Source organism: Giraffa tippelskirchi, chromosome 1 (assembly GCF_054371585.1).
Source record: "Giraffa tippelskirchi isolate mGirTip1 chromosome 1, T2T-mGirTip1v1.2.pri, whole genome shotgun sequence".
Classification (NCBI taxonomy): Eukaryota; Metazoa; Chordata; class Mammalia; order Artiodactyla; family Giraffidae; genus Giraffa; species Giraffa tippelskirchi.
The window spans coordinates 28,113,450-28,137,334 of NC_137275.1; the positions used below are offsets into that span (position 1 = coordinate 28,113,450).

Genomic DNA, 23,885 nt, shown 5'->3' on the forward strand with positions numbered 1-23,885 from the left:
TAACTGTTTCTTTTTCTTACTTTCCCCCCTCCTTTCCAGGCTGGTAATGAAGAAATGGTGCAAATAGGTAAGCCTTATTCTCAGATGTCACTCTTATCTTGGTAGGGAATGAAGTAAGCTAAGCAAAATATTGTTTCTGAAATTTCTCCCATTGATGGTTAAAGAAGTAATTGGTGGTCCAGGAACATTTCTATTCTTCTCTTCCTCTTTACAGAGGAGGGAGTCACTTTCCTCATGCTGAATTGAAGTGATGTAAAAATTGTCTGGTAGTTGGACTTTTCAGTGTCAATTTATTATCTGTCTTTGGACAAGCAACTGATAGGTACTTGAAAGGTGATGGAGGGACTGGAAGAAGATACAGAGATAAATAAAATGAAATCAACTTCTGTGAGGTTAGGTGGAATACATTTGATTAGAAGAGAAATAAAGTGTAAGAATGCTACAAAGAAGAGAAAAATAAAGTACAAATGATGGAAAGTTTTCTCTTAAAATTGTTTCCAGCTTTGAATAATCCCTCTGATGACTTTTCTTATACCATCTGCTTTAGAATCATTATCTGCTATTGTGTAAGATATGTTAGGCCTTTTGCAGATAACATCTAACACCTCGGTATTGCCTGATGATAAAGGACTTATTCCCATTTTATGGGTGAGGAGACTGAGGCTTGCAGAGTGTGTCTTGTAAAATGTCCCTCCAAAGTCCATGGTCTTTTTTTGAAGCTGTTTATAATAATATATTTGTTCTGAATTCAGAGACTGAAAGTCATCTGTCAAGAAGCTGGGCTCCAGTCAGTCTTTTCATATGCATTTAACTTGGGTTACTTTAAAAGATACTTTTCTTTTTGGCACAGTAGTCTGTGTATTCTGTATTTGTCAAGTAATACTGTAAAGTCATCTTTTAGATGAAAAGTTTTTATTACTGCAGACTTAGTTACAAATTGTTGCCTATGTGCTGTGTGCCAGGCACAGTGCTAATTGCTTTATGTGCCTTATGTCATCTATTTGTCACAACTGCACTAGGAGGTAGGGACACATTTGTGCCTATCTTAGATTTGAAGGAAATGAAGCTTGAGAGGTTATACAGCAACCTGCTATAGTGCATAGTGGAGACATGGGGGACTACATAGGTGTAAACTAAATGGAGGGGCCCCAAGATCCAGGCCCAGAGGCATCTGTATGTAGCTGCCTGTCATTTTGTGTCACAGTGCTCCCTTCCTACTCAGTGCCTGGCATTGTTGGAACTCCTCCCCAAGCTTAGACCTCCACAGGAAGAGGAGAACAGATGGGAGGAGATGGACTGAGAACTGCATTGAAAATACAATGTCTATGAAGAGATATTTGTCATTTGTAGTTGATAGTATTCAACCATCAACATGTTATCTTTTTAAAGAAGGATTTTTTTCCTTTCTAACCAGTCTTCAAGCAAATAGGGAAAAGAAAGCTGTCTTACTTTTTATGTCTTAAACACTTGATTACTGAAATGTCCTAACATTTCAATATGTAAATTAAAGAAACTATTTTAAGATTACTCATTCTACAAGGAATAAAATATATTGCTTTGATTAAATTTTCAGATAGACTCAGCATGCTCATATGTAAGAGGCCCTGGTTGAGACAGTGGTCCAATCCTTTAGCTGGCAGAAACTACTTTGGTAGCTCTTGTCCTCAGGGAAGAAAGGAGTACAGGTCTGCTTTACTTTGATAAGAGGGAGATGAGTAACAGCACAGAACAGAAGAGGTCAGGGCACTCTTAGGTTGTGTTGCTGGAGATTTATTTTCTCCTCTGCAAGTTTATTTGCTCTCAGCAAGTGCCTCTGCTTTATGAGATTTCTTCCTTTGATTGTTATCAGTTTTACTTACCATTTTCAAGTTGAGTTGAAGGGAAGAAATACAGGTGAAAGTAGACTTGACTCATGAATCCTGTGATAGCAAAAGTGTATCATTTGGCTTTGGGTTATAATCATTTGTGTTTTCGTAAGAAGGATTTAAAATTTTATTTGTCAAGTATATTTTAAAAATTTGATGTGCAGTAATGAGATTTCATTCTCCTGTCCCTGTGCATCAAGGGATTGGTAACCTGGAGGTTTGGTAAAGTGTACTTTTCTACATATAATTAAGTAATTTTTTTCCAATAATTGGTTGAAAAGTAGTTTTGAATAACTTATTAGGAAAGATTAATAAGGTTAGAAAAATTAATGAATTTATATTTATTGATCTACAAATTGGTTAGGTAAAATTCCGTGTTTCAGAATAATTTCTGAATGTCTCAGGAAGAGTAAATATAAATTAATAACACCACAAATTGTTAGGAAGCTAAATTTAAAAAATACTTTCTATTTATATATATTTATGTATACACCCATGCAGGTGGTGAATATAAGCATACACTTTGTGATTCTTCATGAAGGGAACACTTCTAGGTGACCAGCACCTGGATCAATAAGAACGTTACTAGTTCTTTGTGTCACTTTCCTAGCAGGATCCCCATATGAAAGGTGACTTCTAATAGGATAGATTAATTTTGCCAGTTTTTAAATGCTTTTTTATAAACAAAAATGATGTATGCTTTTTAGTATTTGCCTTAGGAAACCAATTTTAAAAATATATATCTGATGTGCTTCAGTCCCCTAGACTAGGAAGGCTTTTATTTAGTTGGGGAGAGGGCAGTCTGTGATGCGGGCAGGTTGGAGTGTGTACAGCTGTCACCCATGAAGCGTGGAGAAGGGCAATCTGTGATGGGGACAATTTGGAGTGTATACAAATGTCACCCATCAAGTGTGGAGAGAACAGTCTTTGATGGGGGCAGGTTGGAGTGTATACAGATGTCATCCATTAAGTGTGGAGTAGGAGATATGGCTTCTTTACTTTTTTTATCCACCCAATGGAAGAATGCCCTTTTGGTATGTGGGAAAGTATGTTTGGCTCTCAGGAAAACAGGCAAATAAGTTTTGAACTGTGACCTAGTTCTCTTCTCTTTTGTTCAGCGGAGAGGAGCTGTCTACCTATCTACTTATCTGGTGGTGGTGGTATAGTCACTAAGTCATGTCCGACTTTGCGACCTCAAGGACTATAGCCCGCCGCTGCTCTGTCCATGGGATTTCCCAGGCAAGAATACTAGAGTGGGTTGCTGTGTCTTTCTTCAGAGGATCTTCCTGACCTAGGAATAGAGCCTTCATCTCCTGCATTACTAGTAGATTCTTTACTGCTGAGCCACCAGGGAAGCCTCATTTACCTGTCTACACCCATGTATACATATATACACCCATACATACATGCATACACAATATATGTGTGTGCTCAGTCGTTCAGTCATGTCTGACTTTTTGTGACCCTTTGGACTGTAGCCCACCAGGCTCTTCTGCCCGTGGAATTTTTCAGGCAAGAATACTGGAGTGGATTGCCATTTCCTCTTCCAGAGGATCTTCCCGACACAGGGATTGAACCTGTGTTCTCCTGCACTGAAGGCAGATTCCTTACCACTGAGCCATCAGGGAAGCCCATACACAGTATATACATACACCCATATATGCATGCATACATACATACATCCACGTATATGCACACACACGTATGTTTGTGCACACACATACATATAGGTGCATATGTGAATGTGTGTGCACTGTGTATACATGTGTAAATGTGTTTCATGAGATAAGTAGCATGCTTCTGTGACATACCAGGGAACTTTCATTTCTGACTCAGACTATGGCCTTGGTAGGTTGCCTAGGGTAATTGTGGGTAGCTGGCTGGCTGGCCTGATGGGATAAGGAGGTTTGCTCTGTGACACATGTGGCTTAGGAAATAATCGTAGTTCTGTAGAAATTGGAGAATCTGAAAAAGAATTCTCTGAGTCCTTTTGTTTCATAAACCATGGCTTTGAGATCACTGGAGTTATATCAGAGGAAAAAGCACTGTGAGGCTTTGGTGTTCAGCCACCTTCCCTCTCCCCCCATCCTACCCTACCCCCTCCCCTGCTCTTGGGATTGGGGCATGTCAGTCTTTTTCTGCCCTATTACTGTTTCCAGTTTCAAATTCCATTGTGTTTCATTCTTAACCAAATAAAGTTGCTAATCTTATACTCTCAGATATCTGGTTTCCTGAGAAATAATTTTTCATTATTTACAGGTACTCATTTCAAGGTGAAGTGTGAGTCACTCTGCCTTCTCCTTGGCGTAGAATAGGTAGAATAAGTGTTTCACGAATGTAGACCTTGAGAGAGCAGACTGTCTTGACGACTGCTGTGTCTATCTCCTGCATGTAAACAGGGCTTGTACCTTGAGACTCTCAAATATTTGTTGTCCAGTGCATAGATCTAGTAACCAGGTTATTAGCATATTAGGATTTGCCTGTGTGCTGGTTTCCTTAAAATATTCTTCTTCTGTGCCCCTCTCCAGGTTTAATTGATCCCTAGGAAAATGAGGATAGAGACAATGGATGTACAATTAATCATTCAGTGTTATCAAGGCTCCCTATGACTTCCTTTTTCATTCCACAAAGCCAAGGACTTAGGCTTATTGGTTTTTTATGTTTTTGTGTTTGTGTTCCATAAGTATTTGTCAAATTGAATCGGATTAAGTGCAAGTTTGGAACATCTGCTAATTTTGCCCTGAAGTCTATTTGGGATAACTTGCCATGTTGCTGGCATTAATGGAAATAAGATAGGCAACGATCGAAATCTGTCAATCCAGTTTGCAAGCAGCAACACTAAAAATGTGGTCTAAAGGAAGTTTAAAGGGATCCCTTATAAAATGTAGAACTTCAGCCGCCTAAGCCATTGCTCTTCTCTGTAACTAAAGATCATACACTTGACTTTACTGATTTAGCTCCTACCCCTCCATTGAGCACCATAATGATCTAAGTTAAGTGCTTTAAGTGTCTTATGTAAAGATGTTATTAGATGCAGTATGTTACCTATCACTGGCAACTTACTGCTCTTTAGCTGAACTGTTTCTTCCCCATACTTCACTGTTTTCTTTTGTCATTGTACCATATAATCATGATATTGCTCAGAAATGTTATGAAATCTCCAGGGTCACCTCTGTTTCCAGGATGATTATCTTTAAGCACTCTTTGCTTATGGGTAGCCAACCTAGATTACCTTGGAAATCCATCAGGGACAGTTCCAAATTGCCTGTTTATATTATGAGTGGTTTCGATATGAAGAGTGTGGTTATACTGCTTGGACTGGATCTATTGTCAGTAAGGACTTGAATGGAACCCCAGTGCTTCCTCAAAAGGATTGCTATTACCAGAATTTGGGGAACTCTCATCTTACACTTCCTCTAATAAGAGATCAGCTTTTACTTCTAAGCTGTGCTACTTCTATTCTAAGTTGTTGAATTGTGCTTTTTAATTAATCAGTTATGGTTCTGATTATAGGTGCTTTACATGTACCCTTTGTGGTTATCTTCTTTTTCTGTATCCCCCAGGTTTTAGACAATCATTCCAGATATCAAGCTTTTGTTATAACTTAGAATATTCTTGTTCAGTCTTCTTTTAATACACAGATTGTGGGTTTTTTTGTATACCTGTTTTTGTTTTGTTTAATATTTTAATATAATAATTTAGTATAATTATTATATACTGGTATACAATTTAGTATAATTTTCCATAAGCATATAACCCCTCATAAGCATGATTAGTTAACCTTAATTTATGTGATCATTTCCCTAATGGCCTCCACTTTCTTATGATAATGAATGTTGCCACACAGTGTTGTATATAGATTATTGTTCACATTTCCAATGACTACTTCTGGAGAGAATCCTAGAAGTTGATTCCTGAGTAAAACCAAATTAACAGGGTGCGTTTTGACAAGTGGCTTTTGAAGAAGTTTCTAAGACCCGAACTCTGACTAGCAATATATGGGAAAGTGTTGATTTAAAATATTTTAATTTTAGATTTGGTTCTACTCTTCTTGATGTTTGAACATAATTTTTAAATATTTGGTTGTTAGTCTCTGAAAGATGCAATGAATTAATCATTTTTTTAGTTATCGAGTACATCCAAATGTGAATCACTATGGAGAAGGGAAAGGCTACCCACTCCAGTATTTGGGCCTGGAGGATTCCATGAACAGTATAGTCCATGGAGTTGCAAAGAGTTAGACATGATGCAGCTATTTTCACTTTCACTTTCAAATTATAAAAAGGTTTTTAATTTTATCAGTACTGGAGGACGATTTGTCCACCTCCTAGAACAGAATTTGAGAGATGTATATTCTTTAGAATGCCCAGTAAAGAGCGGGAAGAGTTTCCTAGCTTAGGAATCTCTGTTTCCACATGTAATTGATCCATCCTAATTTTCCAAATATGTTTACACATTTCGCTGACTAACTGTAAAGCCCTAGGAGAAATTTTGTGGTAAAATGTCAATATCTTGTGTATAAAAATGAGTGCCACAAATTCAGCACGATGAATCTTTATGGAATTTAGAACAAATTGTGAGCAGCATGAAAAATCAGTCTTGTTCTTGAAGAGACTGATAAAACAAAAAAGTAAAGTAGAATTAAGCATATGGATCTTCAAATATTTGGATGATAAATCACATTGCCTACAATTTTTTTCATATTTAATACATATATTTTTGTATGTACTAATGCACACAAATAAAGATAAAAGAATGATTGAAATGATTATTCATGTGAACTTGCATTCTCTTTCTTTTATATGTAAAATCCTTTGTTTTTTGCAAGTAGAGTCCATTCCTTAATCTAAAATCTAACCAGTATATGGATTTATTGGTCAGTCGCTCAGTCATGTCCGACTTTTTGTGACCCCCATGGACTGCAACATGCCAGGTTTCTCTGTCCTTCACCATCTCTCAGAACTTGCTCAAACTCATGTCCATTGGTTCAGTGATTCTCAGAGATGATCCAGCCATCTCATCCTCTGTTGTCCCCTTCTCCTCTTGCCTTCAATCTTTCCCAATATCAGGGTCTTTTCTAATGAGTGGGCTTTTCGTATCAGGTGGCCAAAGTATTGGAGCTTCAGCTTTAGCATCAGTCCTTCCAATGAATATTCAGGATTGATTTCCTTTAGAATTGACTCTTTGCAGGCCAAGGGACTGTCAAGAATCTTCTCTTAGAGGACCAGCTAATATTCATTTCCTCTCTTCTGTCAAATGGTCAGCGGCCATTTAAACCACTGTGTGGTTTAAAATCCTGACTGTACCGCTTTCTTGCTGATGACCTTAACCTGTAAAAGTGTCTTGTCTTGTATGTGACATAAGCCTACTATTTCCTAGAGTTTTAAAGGATTCATATAATGCTGGTACATGGTAAGCCAGCTAGAACAATAGATATTATTATTACCTATTACCTATAGGTATGTCTTAGTCTTGTGCTTTTAAAAAAAAAAACACTTTTACTCAAGGAGAGCTGCCTCGCACTAGTCCCTACATTTCTGATAGGTCTGCCTGCCACCATGGCTTTCCAGGTACCTTAATTTAGTGTGTCATGGACTTGTACTCTATGTAGCCACTCAACTTACCATGTGACAGCTCTTTAAGATTTCTATTTTCATGTATTAGCTTCATGTTGGCATTTCAACATAGTGTTGCTTAACTCATTGGAATATAGTAGTAGAGGGAGGAGTTGAGTAAGGAATAGTGCAGAAACAGTTATTCCATGTTGGTTCCACACCAACTATATTTTGTATATACTGGACATACTTCTTTCTTCATTTCACTTTATTTATTGAAATCCTTTCTTTCCATTTCACTGAGCATAAGTTCCTGTATTAATCATAACTCCTTGGGATGCAATAAACAGGAACCCAGTTGATAATGATTAAGGAAGACAAAATTGATCAGATAATCAAAGTCAGGTATAGCTGGATTTAGGTCTCAAATAATGTCAAAAATCAATCTCTCTCTCCTCCCATTCCTCCTTTGCCTCTCCTTCCCTCTTCTCCCCCCCCTTCTCCCTTCCTCTCTTTCTTCCTTCCCTCTTTCTTTCTGTCTCATTTTTCCTTTACATTGGCTTTATTTCTCTAGTAGCATAAGATTGTGAGCACAAATAGCATAAGACCATCCAAGATCCAAGTTGTGGCATAGACCATATCCAGCAACTCTAGGCTATCATTCTACCTTTCACCCCACTAGACAGCACACTTCTGTCCTGGCAGCTCCAATAGTAGTTCCTGGTAGAGCTTTTATTGGCTACTTGGCTTGAGTCATATGTCGTTTTTTTATCATTAGGTGTGGAAAACTGTTCAGTGAATGTGTGTCCACCAGAGCTGCCCCTGTCACGACAGTCCACTTAGTTTCCTGATTTACATCCTGGCCACCTAAGCCTGGAGCCCTCTCCTGAACCCCATGCTTGCAGATCCTTCACCACAATATTGCCTATTGACAGCCCTCCTCCTTGGGAACTGGCTCTAACATCCCAGAGAAAGGAAATGGAACAGTCAGAAAGAGTCTAAAATGTTATATCTTGGGATGGAGGGAATTGGGTTGCTGCTAACACATGGAGACGTTCCTTTTTTGTTGTCTTTACCAGTATTAAGTAGATGTGCATGTGCCAGGCTCTTGCCAAAAAAAAGAAAGCTTATTTTCAAGCCATGCCTGGTGCTCAGTGAGACAGTGCTCAGATTAGCCTGGATTGAGATATTTCATTCTTGATGTACAGGGACTGAGAGTGGAGCGTGAGACAGTTAATCTGAGGGAAAACTGAGGTTCAATTAAAGAACAAGAGGGGATGGATGCTAGGAGTCACAAATGTCCGGTAACACCACAGCTGTGAGGACTTCCATCACCTTGATGGGAACTGGTGGCCGTGGCCGGCAGAGCAATGGACCCCCGAGATGTCTGTGTCTGAATTCCTGGAAGCTGTAAATACATCACATGGCAAAGAGGGATTAAGCCTTCAGATGGAGTTAAGGTTGGTTATTTCATATCAGATGATTTTTCATACTTTTTGTGAAACCATGAACCAGACTATTTTAGATTTGGAAAAAATAATTACCACAAGTAACATTTCAGTGAAAACCTTTAAAGCTGCTATCCACATTTCTTATCTGTCATATTTTCCTCAGTCTTTGGCCCTGGGGATAAATGCTACTTTTCCTGGCTTTAAATTCTAGACTCAATATTAGTCTCTAAAAGTATTATCCATCCATCAAAAAATTGTAAGACGTATGAGAAATATTAATTTTTAGAATGTCTGATATTTCTCTTGCGTCTGTAAAATTTCCAATGATGATAAACGTAACCAGTAGAAGTGCTTCTAAAAACCGAGATTGGAATGTTAAGATTTTGGCATTTGGGCCTCACTTAATAAAGTAAAGGAGCATTGCAGGTGATGCAGTGGGGAAGAATCCACCTGCAACGCAGGAGACACAAGAGACGGGGGTTCGATCCCTGGTTGGGAAGATCTCTTGGAGGAGGAAATGGCAACCCGCCCCAGTATTCTTGCCTGAAAAATCCCATGGACAGAGGAGCCTGGTGGACTACAGTCCTTGGGGTCTCAAAGAGTTGGCCATGGCTGAGTGACTGAGCACACACACAGCACAGCACCAAAAAAAAAAAAAAACTCTACTCGTTAGCCTGTTATTGATTATTTGATCATTTTAAGATGTAGCAAACAAAGAAAATACTTGGATATTTTTCCACAAAATAGTTTTTCTTTCCTTAAAAGATCGCCTCTTACCTGATTTCATGTTCTGGAATGCTAAAGAATGTGCTGTTCTTTCCTAAATGACTCTCTTGAACATAAACATTGTGCAATTGCAACAAATATTTATGGAAAAGCCAGATTTTTTAAAAAATGAGAAGAATTTTAAAGTTCACAAGTATTTGTTCTTTCTTAATAATGAGCATAAAAAAAGCAACCCCCCAAGAGTTGTGAAAATAGGTTTGCAACTAAACTAAAAGACATCAAAGTGTTTCTCTGCCTTGTGGTGATAACAGCTTAGAGCAGATGAAGTGAGGAAAAAGGAATTTGGCTGCATTCAGAATTTCAGCCTGTTATCACGATTAATTTTTAATTGCCTTTGAGAGAAGATGTGTCCCCATCTCCATTGGTGTTTACAGCCTGGGTGAGGCCTCTGGCATGTGATGTCCTCTTAATGTCCACTCTTCACCCCACTTACATCTCTCTTGGAACAGCTGGCCCCTGTCATTTCTGATGAAATTCATTCTCTTACCCTTGGCTCCAGATTTGGAAATGTTGTTGTTGGAGCGGCTTCTTGAACAAATCTTGAAAATGCTTTTTGATTTCATTCTTGTGGCCAGATTGTTGCATACTGAGAATTTATACCTGATAAAGGAAATTGCCTGTGTGACTGCCTCTATAGTAGGGCAATCAGCCAATTCATGGGAGAAATCCCAGTTTCTGACTTGGGTAATGGAGCATGGCTTTGTAGAGCCAGTTTGGACTTCAGGCCATTTGGTGACATGGCGTTCAAGACCCCTCCTAACCACCAGAAACAATAGCTTGGGTTGGAAATGGAGAGCGGAGAGGCCCGAGGGGAGCTGGGACACAAGTGACTTCCTTCTACCGCTCTAGCTGGATGGGGGTAGTAACAACAGCTAACTTTACATTTACTGAATTGTTCTTAGATGGACCAAGCCCTTTATGTGGTTTCTCTCTTCTTCCTATTTTACAGGTAACCTGTCTGAGCTTTGTATTTTCGTAATTTGTTCGCAGGATGCCAAAGAGCACATCAGCTTGAAACCAGCACTCAGATGCAGTGCTTTTTGACTCCACACTTTTCATATTCACCCATCATACCCTACTTCCTTCTTTACTTGGGAACTAAAGCCACGTTGGGCTTCCCGGGTGGCACTAGTGGTAAAGAACCCACCTGAATGCAGGAAACATAGAGACATGGATTCGACCCCTGAGTTGGGAAGATCCCCAGGAGAAGGACATGGTCGTCCACTCCAGTATTCTTGCCTTGAGAATCCCACGGACGGAGGAGCCTGGCAGGCTGCAGATCATAGGGTTGCAAAGAGTCAGACATGACTGAAACAACTTAGCACACAAAGCTGCATTGCATCAATCACAAGTATTCCAATATTCTGTGTGCCTGGGGTAGCTTCGGTCTTAATTAGATCAGCTAAAGATTGCTGTGATACATGAGAACCTCATTCTGCAGCCATTCTTGGTCCTCGCACTGTTGATTGTACTACTGAAAGCTTCTTTTCTCTTGGTTTTCTAGATTGTGGTCTTTGTAATGTGCTGGGGACATATAGTCTCCTCTGGGAGACATTTGTGTAGCGTCCTACAACATATTCAGAAGGATACCAAGCTGCCTGTCCTCAGTTGTGAGCGCATGTGGCCAAACACGTGAAGGCGTTAAGATGATCCCAAAACTTGGGTCATGGGTTCATGCTGTGAGAGCCCTCACCCCAGGAATCCCCACTTCCAAAAATAGATGTTAATTTCTCTTTTCTCCAAAGACTGGTGTACACTGGGGATATTTAAACACATTTAACATCACACTTCTGCCCCCAAATTGCTTAAAATCTCTGAAAGGACATGATGTCGGCATGTAACTTCTCACCCATAGGGATTTATTTTATAACTGTTACGCAGACAGTGCATGACAGAACTAGGAAGCTTAGACCATGAAGTCTGTACTTTAGGGGAAGTAAGCAGGGAAGTTTTCTTGGAAAAGCTGGGGCTTGAGAAAGGCCGTGAGGCCTGGGTTAGAGTTGAGTAGATGGATAGAAAGCAACAGACCTTTCAATGCAATAGAGTGCAGGAGTCTGTAAAGGCAGGAGTGATTAATCAGTAGTGTGATTAAGGTGTAGTGAGCACATTAGCATGTTGCTTTAGGTAATACAGGAGATGATATCAAAAAGAAGTTAGGGGAAGAATGCAGAGAGCCTTAAATGACAACTTAAGTTTTTGATTCAGGCTAAATTACCTAACTTTGAGTTTCAGTTTCTTATGTATGAAGTGAGGGGATTTGATTAGTAGATAGTATCCTAAGCAATTTTCAGGTCTGACTTAGAAGTAAAGATACCAGTTTTCTAATTAATCTTATCCTGAAATAATGATCAGTTAGTCGAAACTATCCAGGAAAAAATAACAGGGTAATATTAATACCTAACATTTATTGAGCACTTACTAAGTGCTGGATACTGTGTTCAGCACTTTGGATTAGGCCATTCAATTCTTATAGCAAGTCTATGAATTAAAGTCTATTGCTCTAATTTTTTCAGGTGAGTGATGACATAAAAAGTCTTAGTGTCCAGAATCACAATTAAACATACTCCTCTGACCTGCCTGGTCTGAACATGTTGAGAAATAGCAAATCTAAAAACATGGTGAAAAGGTCTCTTACAAAACAGGCCAGGGTGGAGCACAAGGCTCTTGCACGTGCAGGCAGTGGGGCAGCTGACAGGACACCTCACCCTGTGTGAGTGTGTCAGGACTGCTGGGCTGAGATAGGGCCTGAACCGGAGTAGGGGGGCGTGAAGTGAAAGAGAACAGGGTCCTTATCAGAAAGGACAGGGTCCTTAACAGGGTCCTTCCTTCCCGGGAAGAATGATGGTAAGGGCATGCTGAGCTTCATAGGCTGCTTATTTTTCCCAGATTGGCTATTCATATCCACCATGCCTCTTCACTGGGGAAGAGCGAGTTAAGGAGGACTGAGAGGCCGGGATATTCAGAGAAAAATCTTCCCTCACAGAGATGGGAGCAGGTGAAAGGCACTGCACCCCTCCCTTAAGAAAACATGATGTTTTCTACTTGAGATAACGTTAGTTGTAAGAAAGAGGCAAGGATGAGATGGTTTTTCAAGGTCTTGTTTATTTTTGACTGTGTGGTTAGAATTCTATGAATATCCAAAGGGATTGCAGAGGAGGGGCTAATTTCCTGCCTCTGGTTCCTCAGTATGAGGGGCTCTGTGTTTGCATTCCAGGAGGTCTGTTTTAATGATTAGATCCACTTTTGTTGTTGTTCTTAGTGGCTTAAAATGTAAGTTCAGGATATTGTGAAATGTTTGAATTTATAGGCCAGCAGACACTGTGAGAAATATCCCCCACATTTTAAGCAGATTTGGGCTACAGAGGTTTATGACAACTTCTGTGGTTTGCTGTCATCGATCACTTGATGATAATTACTGTTTGGGGAAAAGAGGACACATTCTAACTTTTGGTGCTTCTTTAGGCTCAAGTTGCTCTCATTTATTCATTCGCAGATATTTATTGGGCGACTTTAGAGTCAGTTTTAGGCACTGGAGAACTATAGTGAGGAGAGCAGATACAAATTCCTACCCCTTGACGCTTGGATGCTAGCAGGTATAAAGAAAAGGGCCTTCTTGGTGGCTCAGATGGTAAAGAATCTGCCTGCAATGCAGGAGTCCCAGGATTGATCCCTGGGTTGGGAAGATCCCTTGGAGAAGGGAATGGCAACCCACTCCAGTATTCTTGCCTGGAGAATTCCACAGACAGAGAATCCTGGTGGGCTACAGTCCATGGGGTTGCAAAGAGTCGGACATGACTGAGCGACTAAGCATGCACATTAAGAAGTGATCAAACAGACATATATAAAATATATAGTATGTGAGATGGTGACAAGTTTTGTGGAGAAAAGTAAAATGCAGAAGCAAGATAGTAATGAGACAGTTCCTGGGGTCAGGAAAGACCTCAATAGGAAGGCCAAGTTTAAGTGAAGACCTGAAGGCATGGAGGGCTGAGCCACGCGGTTGTCAGGAGAAGATGCTTCGGCAGAGGAAATGGTGAGCACAGTGACCTTAAGATGTGAGAATTCCCAGTGCTGGACTTGCGAGCCATTTTACTGTGAGTGAAATGAGTTTTGAGGAGAGGGGTGACATGATCTTCCATTTGTATTCCTCTGGCTCTGGTTTGAGGACGACTTGTGAAGGGGAACATGCTGGTTTGGACTAGGGTAGCAGTAGGGGAGGTGATGAACAGTCATGAGTCTGGATGTATTTTGAAGGTAGAGTCAGTAAAATTTGTTAAAAGATTTTGTGTGTGGTGTGAGAAGAATTAAGGATGATTTAGTCGAGTTTTTGGTCTGAGTAACTGGGAGGATGGAGTTGCCATCTACTGACATGGTGAGGAGGTGCAAGTTTGGGAGTGGGAAGGTTGGAAGTTTACTTTTGGATGTTTTGATGTGCCTAGTGACTATGCACAGCGAGAGGATCCAGGGGCCATTGAATTGATGAGAGAAGAGCTTATGGAGAAATCCTGGGCTGGAGATATACAATGGTGAAGGCATTCGCATTCATGAGACAGAATGAATACACCATGCTAGGGAGGGTACATGCAGAGGAGGAGTCTGTGACCAGGTCTTGTGGCACTCCAGTGTGTATCAGTCATGAGAACAGAGGGATGTGAGAAGGGAGAGTGAGAAGAGGAGACCACCAAGGAAAAGATGAGAACCAGTAGAGAATGGTGTTCTGGAAGCTAAAGAAAGGGAATGTGTCTTAGGAAAGAGAAACAGAGCAAGTAAGAAGATGGAGTCTGGACCATCGGTTTTAGCAATGTGGGGTTACTAGTGACTTTGACAAGAGCACGATTGGACAGGGTTCAAGAAAGAACAAGATTGGAAAGAGAGGATTTGGAGAAATCTAATACAGTCATTTTTTTGAAATGTTTTGCTATAAAGGGCAACGAAGTAATAGGAAGTTAGCTAGAGATGGATGTGGCATCAAGAAAGTTTTTGTTTGTTTGTTAAAGATGGGAAGTATGGCAACTTATTTATTTGCTGGTGGGGATTATCTAGTGATGGGGAAAATTGATGAGGAAAGAAAGAGAGGACAGTTGTTGAAGCTGTCTTGCAAAGGCAAGACGGGCTAGGTTGTGTACACAACTGGAGGCTTTGCTCCTAAGTAAGACCACAGACAGTTCATCCATACTGGGGATAGGAGAGCAAGATGGACCAGGCATGCAGAGATGCCAGTGGGTTGTATCAAAATTCACTGCTTCTGAGTCATGCCTGGGTAATTAGTGACCACAGCGTGGCTTTACCATGGCTCAGGCTCCTCTCTGTGCTTATGGAACTTATGGCTCACATAAACCTTTACATGCCTATAACTGTGGCCCTTCAGCCATCCTGGATGGCAGTGGTAGAGTTTTGCACTTTATTTTATTTATACTTTTTTGGCTACATCACAGGGGTGTGGGATCTTAGATCCCAGACCAGGGATCAAACCCACACCCCTTGCACTGGAAGCTCAGAGTCTTAACCACTGGACCACCAGGGAAGTCCCTAGTTTTGCATTTTAAAATTGCACGTGGGTAATATTTGAGTAAGTAGCTAATTTACAGTGAAGTTAAAATAGTTAAAACTTACAGAATCCTTTGGATTTAAATTTTAATCTCATTTAAACCTCTCCTATGACGTTAGAACTGTTACTAACCTCTAGTTAACAATTGAGGAAGCTGAGCCTTTAGAAAAAAGAACTTGCTCAAGTTCATGTGTTGACTTGCTGCTTTTTGACAGTATAATCTGTTCCTTGACCATACACTGTATTGCTTTGTGGAAGTATTTGGTACTGTGAAATGTATCATTTCTGAGGGCAGTAAATTAACATTGGTTTGCATATGTGATTGTAGCGTGAGGTTAATTACCATTGATAACTTTGAGCTTTACCCACCCATCCCTTTATTTTTCTCCCCAAGACCTAGAATTTAAGAGCCTTTTACACAGTTTTTGAAGCTGCAGTAGAGGAAAAATTGGTTGGTTGGCTGCAGATAGGCCATCATCATTCTTGTAGTTTCCCTTTATAACTCAGGTCTTCAATTAGAAATTGCCAGCAAGATGTTCCCTCTATTCTGAATGAGAGTGTGATCTTCAGTGTCAAGATCAGAATTGAAAATTTTCTTTGGCTGCTTGTTTGCTATGTGTCAGGCTTTCTAGGTCTGCTTTCTCATTTATAAACTAAGGGTAATAATACCTAACAACTGTGATTGTTGTAAGAATTAGAGAAGGTGTATTCTCCAGGACAAAGCACAGTGCCTGGTATTTATTCTGTAATAAATGGCAGGTGACGGGGTAGCTCCTTTGTCAGTTCCATTAACTACTGTCCTGAGGGGTGGTAGCTTGAGGAAATACTAAGTGCATCTTTTTCTTTAATTCCCACCTGGAAAATAACTCATTCAGAGTTTAATTTCAAAAGTGTTTCTTATGTATACATTTTAGGAATGGTTTATTATTTCAAGTTGGAGAAGACAAAGCTCTATACAAACATACCATCTTTATTTTTAATAAAAGTTCAGAACATATTGTCTGACAGTGGAAAAATGGATTCACCCCAGAAAATCTAGGATGTATGGTTTACTGTCAGCATGAAACTCTGGGTATCCTCTTGGGTGTGGAGGAGACGCCCTGCATTTTTCCTAAATTTTTTAGTTGTTCAGTTTCTTAATCCAGGCATCAGTATATTGTCTAGATTTTGGTTGTGTAAATTCCCTTCAGTGGAGATGAGAAATCCATGCATTAAAATGAAATGTTGTTCATCCTTTCCCCGAAACAGTAAACTGATGGTTAAAGAAAGAGTTACAACTGGAATCATTGGTGCGGCGATCTGCTCCTGGGCCGTGGATAGTTAAGTCAGTGTGTGGATCAGCAGAGACGAAGCAAATGTTCTTCAGTTACCTGCATTACTAACTCACACATAGTAAACATATCCTACTGATAAGAGACCCTGGCGGGGACAAAGTCTTGTATGAGATGATACTGGGAATACTGAGTTAAATGGGAAATTCCTTATCCTCCAGGAATTAATTTGGAGTTGGCTGTGTCAGTCCATCTCCAACAGCCCCGTTCATCCCTTCCTGTGGAAACTTCCCCCTCCATCACCCTGCTTCTGTGACACTTGAGTTCATTCTCTCAAATTTCAAGTTCTTTCTCTCAGCCAGAATTTATGAAAGTGTGCTCATGGATTTGGTTGTAAGGGAGACTGAATCTGTGTGTCGGTGCATACACCAACGCCTAGTGTGGGTCTTTGTGGTGTAGAGAGCCTGTAGAAAGGCAGGAATTGGGTTGCTTCTGTTCCCTGGAAGCAGGCTTCACTTTACTCTCTGATATGACCCTCCTCACTCCTTCTCTGCCTGGTAAATATGTACAACTGTGTCATTTGCTGTATACACCTGATAAAAACAGGTATTATGTTTAAATGCACTGGTCATTATAAGTGGTGTAATGGTAACAAACATGCACTTAAGGAATTTCCAGGTTGCAAAATACCTTCATTTCTCTTCTGGTACTTTACATGTTGTTTGAGTTATTTAGAAAGTAGGAAAATAATGAAAACATAGTGATTCTTGGGGCTTGCCTGGTAGCTCACCTGGTAAAGAATCCACCTGCAATGCAGGAGATCTGGGTTCGATCCCTGGGTTGGGAAGATCCCTTGGAGAAGGGAAGAGCTACCCACTCCAATATTCTGGCCTGGAGAATTCCAACGACTGTATAGTTCATGGGATCACAAAGAATCGGACATGACCGAGTGACTTTCACTTTATGGGATTCCCTGATGGCTCAGATGGTAGAGTCTGCCTGCAATGCGGAGGACCCTAGTTTGATCCCTGGGTCAGGAAGATACCCTGGAGAAGGAAATGGCAACACGCTCCAGCATTCTGGTCTGGAAAACTCCATGGATTGAGGAGCTTGGTGGGCTACAGTCCATGGGATCTCAAAGAGATGGACACAATTGAGCTACTTCACCTGTCACAGTGATTTTATAAAATACTTTAAGAACATAGGTTGTAGGTTCATTTATAGGTCTGATATGCTAATGTATTAGATAACATCATGAAGCTTCCATAGGTGAGGAATCTTTGTGAATCATACACTTTTTTTCATACCTACTTTGTCATACCTACAGGGCTAGTCTGAGGCTAGAATTATGAAGGTGGAGAACTTTTAAATTCATGCTCTTAGATTTTCCTTTCCATGTGTTCTTTCTTCATCCTTGTTGCCCTACTTGTTTCCTTCCACCTTCAAAATTGTTTCTGTTAAGGAAGAAATGGTTCATTTAATGTGTTGTCTTTCCCGAGGATGTTTGCATTTCAGCAGACACAATACTCACATTTGGCTAAACTTGGCTAAACAGTTAAGTTCTACTTGTTCAATTCAGTTAAACATGTGAGTGGCCACCCATGTTATGAAGTGGACCCTTAATATTGAATTCGTATTCAAATGAGGGTCTTTCCTGTGTAAGGAATATGGTGCAAAATAACAGTGCTATTTGCTCTTGACTAACCAGTACTTCTGTATTCAACTTGTAGATGGTTGTTTTTACTCCATCCTCCTCATTTGCTGAAAATGATCTGTGATTTATGGGACACAAACATGATGAAGCAGAGGGAGTGTGTGGGCTTTGGAGTGTGATGTGAAGATATAGCTGAGCTTCACAGTTATGTGACCTTGGACACACACCTCCTGAATCTCAGTTTCCTCACCTGTGAAGTATGCTTATGAGGGTTGGTATGGTGGAAAAATATGTATAAACTGCAGCACCATAAACTACAGTGTATAAATTACAGGCCAGTGGTAGATACAGCACAAAGTACATTGTGTTTAATATACAAAAGTATTGTGATAAGTATAAATTCTAGGATTCTTACAAGGAAAAAATTAAAGCAATTAGGAAAAATATCTTCTATGTAGTAGCAACTTTGTTAAAAGTCTGTAGCAGCTATCAGTTATGCCAATGATACATTAATTGAGTGTATGTCTTGATTATAAGCAAGCTTGATACAATTTATGAAAACTTATTAATATTCTCAAACACATAAATGAGATGAGTATTCACACGTAGTGAAATTTTTTAAAAATTAAAAAAAAAATGATTCATTTAACACAGAGTTACCTAAATGTGTTTGAGAAATGATTTGAGTTCTCAAAACTTACTGCTTATGAGGTGATTCAAGAATATATTTATTATGCAAGTTGAGGTGTGGTCTTGTGAGGTGGGCCCTTGATGCCCGTGTTACATCCTCCTCTGTTCTCTTGTTACACAGGGTTCTACAGTTCTGTTTTTTCACCCCACAGATTTACCAATAAAGAGACAGAGAGAGTATGAGCTGGTGACTCCAGTCAGCACAAATTTTGAAGGACACTATCTCTCCCATATTCTTTCTGCAAATCACAAAAAGAGGTCAACGAGGGACGTGTCTTCCAACTCTGAGCAGTTGTTCTTTAACATCACAGCATTTGGAAGAGATTTTCATCTGCGACTGAAGCCCAACACTCAGCTGGTAGCTCCTGGTGCTGTGGTGGAATGGCAGGAGGCGTCTCCGGCGCTTGGGGATATAACCGACCCCATTAATGCACATCACCCAGGAAGTACTTCGGAGAGAGTCTGGAAAACAGAGCCTTTGCAGGCCAACTGTGCTTATGTTGGTGACATCATGGACATTCCAGGAACCTCTGTTGCCATTAGCAACTGTGATGGTCTGGTAAGACTCCTTGCCTTTTGTGTCTGTGTGTTTGCAGGTGTTTGGGAGTGCAGCATGGCTGCAGCATGGTTTGGAAGGTAGAGGTGGAAAGAAAGCCTCATTATTATATTTCGAGTTCAGGAAGAAACATGAGAAAGCATTTCACTGTCACAGATGTGGGCTTTGGCTTCATTTTGACACGAAGACATTAGTCTAAGAAACCAAAGACAACTATTTTAGCATTCTTTGCTTATATGTCCACTTGCGTCACATTGGGAATTTTATTTCCTTATTTCTTTAAAATCATCCTGACACCATTTTAAAGAAGCATAGATTCCTTCATAATGATAGTATTTCCCTTCTTATGAGGAAACATTAGGTATTTTATTAAAGAAAATATTTAGAAAGCCTTCTTTTGCACCCTCCTCAGAATGCCAAAATGGGAAACAAGGTGCTTCTCTGTCAGAATTTGTTAAGATAGCATTACTGTAGGAACCTGAGGTGTAGTTCTCTCTGTATGGTGGCTTTGATTCATTTTCTCTTGCTTTTCAATGAAATACCCACATAGTGTTCTTCACTTTTGTGGTTGAGGCAAGTAGTAACTGACCCTTCGTCGCAAGCTCTGAAGACATGAAATGTTTTTGTCTTGTATCTCCAGATGTTATTTGAAAAGTGTGTCAATGTTTATGCCTCTTCCATTCATAGTTGACTCCAAGCCTTTGTTCTAAAAGAGCAACCATTTTTCTTTCTGTGGTTGCCAGGCTGCTGTTTCTTGGGAGTTCACAGCTATTCTCTTTGTTTTGTCTTTCTTCTGGGAGTTCTCAAAACAATCCTTGCATTCCTTCTACCTTGGCTGGTCCCCTAACAGTACCTTGAGTCTTCTGCTACTATCCTCTTAACGCATAAGCACAACCCAAAGGAGTTATGATGCCATATTTTTTACTCAAGGCTGGTGGGTTCATGGTTGCAGGCTTTATGTGGGGGTCTTGTACTGCCTCTAGATGTTCTATAGGGCTTTAGAAGCCTGAAGGGAAAACTGAATAGAGCGTGTGTGGCAGGTCTCCTAGTTGGACCCTGTCAGTTTAAGATTCACAGCATCACATTTGGTGCTAGACCGTGCTATGGGGTTTGAAGACAGAAGGGGTCTCTGAGATTCTTCTCATTCCACACAAATGTTTATAGATCTCACTTAACTAAGTCACTGACTGAAACAATAGAAAGAAAACATCTTCTAGAAGACAAAGTTTAAAATATTCACTAAGAGCTTGGTTCAACGCTACTAGAGTATAAAAGGAAATAAGTTACATAAAAGGTACTATTTTATAATACTTCTAAGTAAAATATATTGAGTATAAAACTTAATTCAATGCTGTTTTTAAGTTTTATAGCATAAAAAGATTACACACTTTTTATCTCCCTGGTTAAGATTGAAGCTTGGACCAGGAGATTTGAAACATGAAAATCAGTTTAAAGAAGGCAAAAGGCAAGAAAATTATTTTAATGGGTTATCATAGTGAATTTTTAAACCTGACTTAGCAGTCAGTGTTTTTCTTACTGTACATGTCAAATGATCTAATCATAGATACAGAAATATAGGGCAATAGTTGTAAGGAAGAGGAAAATAGGTATAAAGTAAGAATATAATTATTAGGATTGCTTTCTCATTTTTAAGGTATGGTGTTAACTGTTGACATGTGTACATTGACATAGTGTGTATGTTTGTGTGTGTGTGCACAGCTCAACCAGTGTATTTATTTGTTCCATTCTTTGATCCTTTCATTAATTAAAACATATTTCTGAGAAGTCAATTCTGGGCAAGCGCTGTTCCAGGCACTGTGAAATGATGAAAGGAATGGTCATTATTACCATTCTAATGGAGCTCAAAGAGGTTAAATATGTCATAGATTTTAAGTGTCAAAATATCTGGTATACATGTATGTATACACACACACACACACACACACACACACACACACGCATACTAGAATTATGTTCAACTTAAAAAAATTGTGATAAAGGGAAGTATCTTCTGGAGAGATTTTATGAATGGGGACAGAGTTTCTAACCAGGCATACGTGGCTCAGGTCTTGAGCTTGATCTTGGAGAAGAGAAGAGTCCAGCCCATAGCAGGCAGTGCTGACTGTGCGGGTGTACCTAAACAGAAGGCTTTTTAGAGTTTGCAGCTCATAGCAGCTATGGAGGAAGAATAAAGATGATGGCAGGACTAGAAGCTCGGTAATAGAGAGCAGATCAGTAGAGTGATGACTACTACTTCATTAGTTTAGTTTAGTCGCTCAGTCGTGTCCGACTCTTTGCGACCCCACGGGCTGTAGCCTACCAGGCTCCTCCATCCATGGGATTTTCCAGGCAAGAGTACCAGAGTGGGTTGCCATTTCCTTCTACTTCATTAAGCTGGGGACAAATTCTTAAAATTGCATTGGATAGAATAAGCACCTTAGCTGAGATGAAGTAGGAAGTAAAACTGATGTGAATGTAAATAAACTTGGCTAATTAGCAGATTCTTAAACCCTTTTTTGTTCCTTTAACTTGCTGTGTAGGGGATTTAAGTTTGACCTTCTTGACCTTAGGAAGGGAAACAGGGCTACTGAGATCACATAGATGCCTGAGGATTAAGCTGATGGGCTAGAAAGCCATTTCCCTGGGAAGCTCTAGGATTATAACCAAATCTAAGTTGTCTTAGTCGAAAGCAGAGCCCCTCCTGGCCTAAAAATGCCAATGGGAACATCTCTGCTCAGCAAGATGAAGTGAAGTCTCCTGCTATGGAAGAGAATGCCAGTGAAGCCCTACCTGAATGGGCCTACTGTAAATTATTGTCGATGGGATTCCTGTGATCTGATTATCTACATGGGTCTTTTGAAACTCTTAGTCATAGGGAGCAGCCATAGGTATTTATTTTCACTGAGATTGGGACGCTCTTACCATGGCCTTTTCCCTGAGTGAAAACCCCTTACCTCTTTTTCTCTAATGCTGCTGCTGCTGCTAAGTCGCTTCAGTCGTGTCCGACTCTGTGCGACCCCATAGACGGCAGCCCGCCAGGCTCCGCCGTCCCTGGGATTCTCCAGGCAAGAATTCTGGAGTGGGTTGCCATTTCCTCCTCCAGTGCATGAAAGTGAAAAGTGAAAGTGAAGTCGCTCAGTTGTGTCCGACTCTTCGCGACCCCATGGGCTGCAGCCTACCAGGCTCCTCCGTCCATGGGGTTTCCCAGGCAAGAGTACTGGAGCGGGGTGCCATTGCCTTCTCCTTCTCTAATTCTACCTTGTGGCAAACTAGATATGTTTGAAGTAGATAGGTCTGAGACAGAATTAATTTATATTAAACAGAAGGCTGTGATTTGTAAAAAAAATAAAAATAAAATAATAGTACTGCTCAAAGAGTGTCCATAGTCCCAGGTCAAGATAAATACTGAAGGTGTGACTATATAAAGAAACTTTATGACACTTTGACATAGTTATTATATTTGTGTTGGACCTAACAGTAAAAAAAAAAAAACAAAAAACCTGAGGCTGCTGTTTTGTGTCTTTTTTTTTCCCCTAGTAATTAGTTTTCCTTGTATTTTACAAAATTATCAGCCTGAGGCCAATTGGGGAGAAAAGAAACTGTTTACCCCAGATAGTTTGAAAAGCAAGTAGTAATACTTAGCTGTTCCTATTCCTCTGAACATCAGAAACTTGACTGAATACTACGTATTCCAGGTAACTATGAAATGATCACAGGAGAGCTCCCTTAACTTGGACATTATGGAGGAAGGCAGAAAATTGCCTTAAGTAACATATGCAGAGCCAAGGTCTAGAATGTGATATAAAAAAGATGTCTGACTCGTGTCTGACTCTACGACCCAATGGACTGTAGCCCACCAGGCTTTTCTGTCCCTGGGGTTCTCCAGGCAAGAATGCTGGAGTGAGTAGCCATTCCCTTCTCCAGGGGCTCTTCCCAACCCAGGGATCAAATTTAGGTCTCCTGCATTGCAGGCAGATTCTTTACCACCCGAGCCACCAGGGAAGCCCAGACATAGATATACATGATATCTAAAATATTATTCTGTGCGTTTCTGAAATCAACATCAAAGTGTTCTGCGTGAAGGAACTGACAGTGATTTTCACCCACTGTGGCCAGGAACCGTTCTGTTCTGTCTAACATGACCTTTTTTGAATCTTTGTCAAGATTATCTTTTATGAATGATAGCTAATTCTTTACCAATTACAGCTTTATGTCTGCTCTAGTATGCCCTACTTGTAGGTGAGAATTGTTATGGTATTCAGTCATGGAGTTGTCTTTGTTTTCTGACAGCGTTCAATTTTTAAAAAGCTCAATTCTCTAGATCCTTCTCCAAATTACCCTGCCAAAGCCTAAATCCTGTTAATAGGTTCTTTCTAAAACGCTCTTACTGAGATGCTTATGCTTCCCTCTGGTGTGTGTTCTGGCTCCTGGCAACATAATAAACCCAGCTTGTCAACTGCAGATGAGTTCCTAGTGGTCTTTGGCTGGAGGCCATTGACGTGTGTTACC

At 40.1% G+C, this 23,885-nt stretch overlaps 1 protein-coding gene across 6 annotated transcripts in view; it reads left to right on the forward strand.

Moving 5' to 3' along the window:
* ADAMTS3 (ADAM metallopeptidase with thrombospondin type 1 motif 3) overlaps positions 1-23,885 on the forward strand; it is a 335,418-nt gene that overhangs the window by 75,026 nt on the left and 236,507 nt on the right. For 5 of the 6 annotated variants that reach the window (XM_081587060.1, XM_081587042.1, XM_081587070.1 and 2 more), the window contains 2 exons: positions 40-67; positions 18,973-19,379. In XM_081587060.1, the coding sequence (XP_081443186.1) occupies positions 40-67; positions 18,973-19,379 (435 nt within the window). Of the gene's footprint in view, positions 1-39; positions 68-18,951; positions 19,380-23,885 lie in introns of all 6 variants that reach the window. The other variant, XM_081587033.1, reaches the window with a different exon arrangement.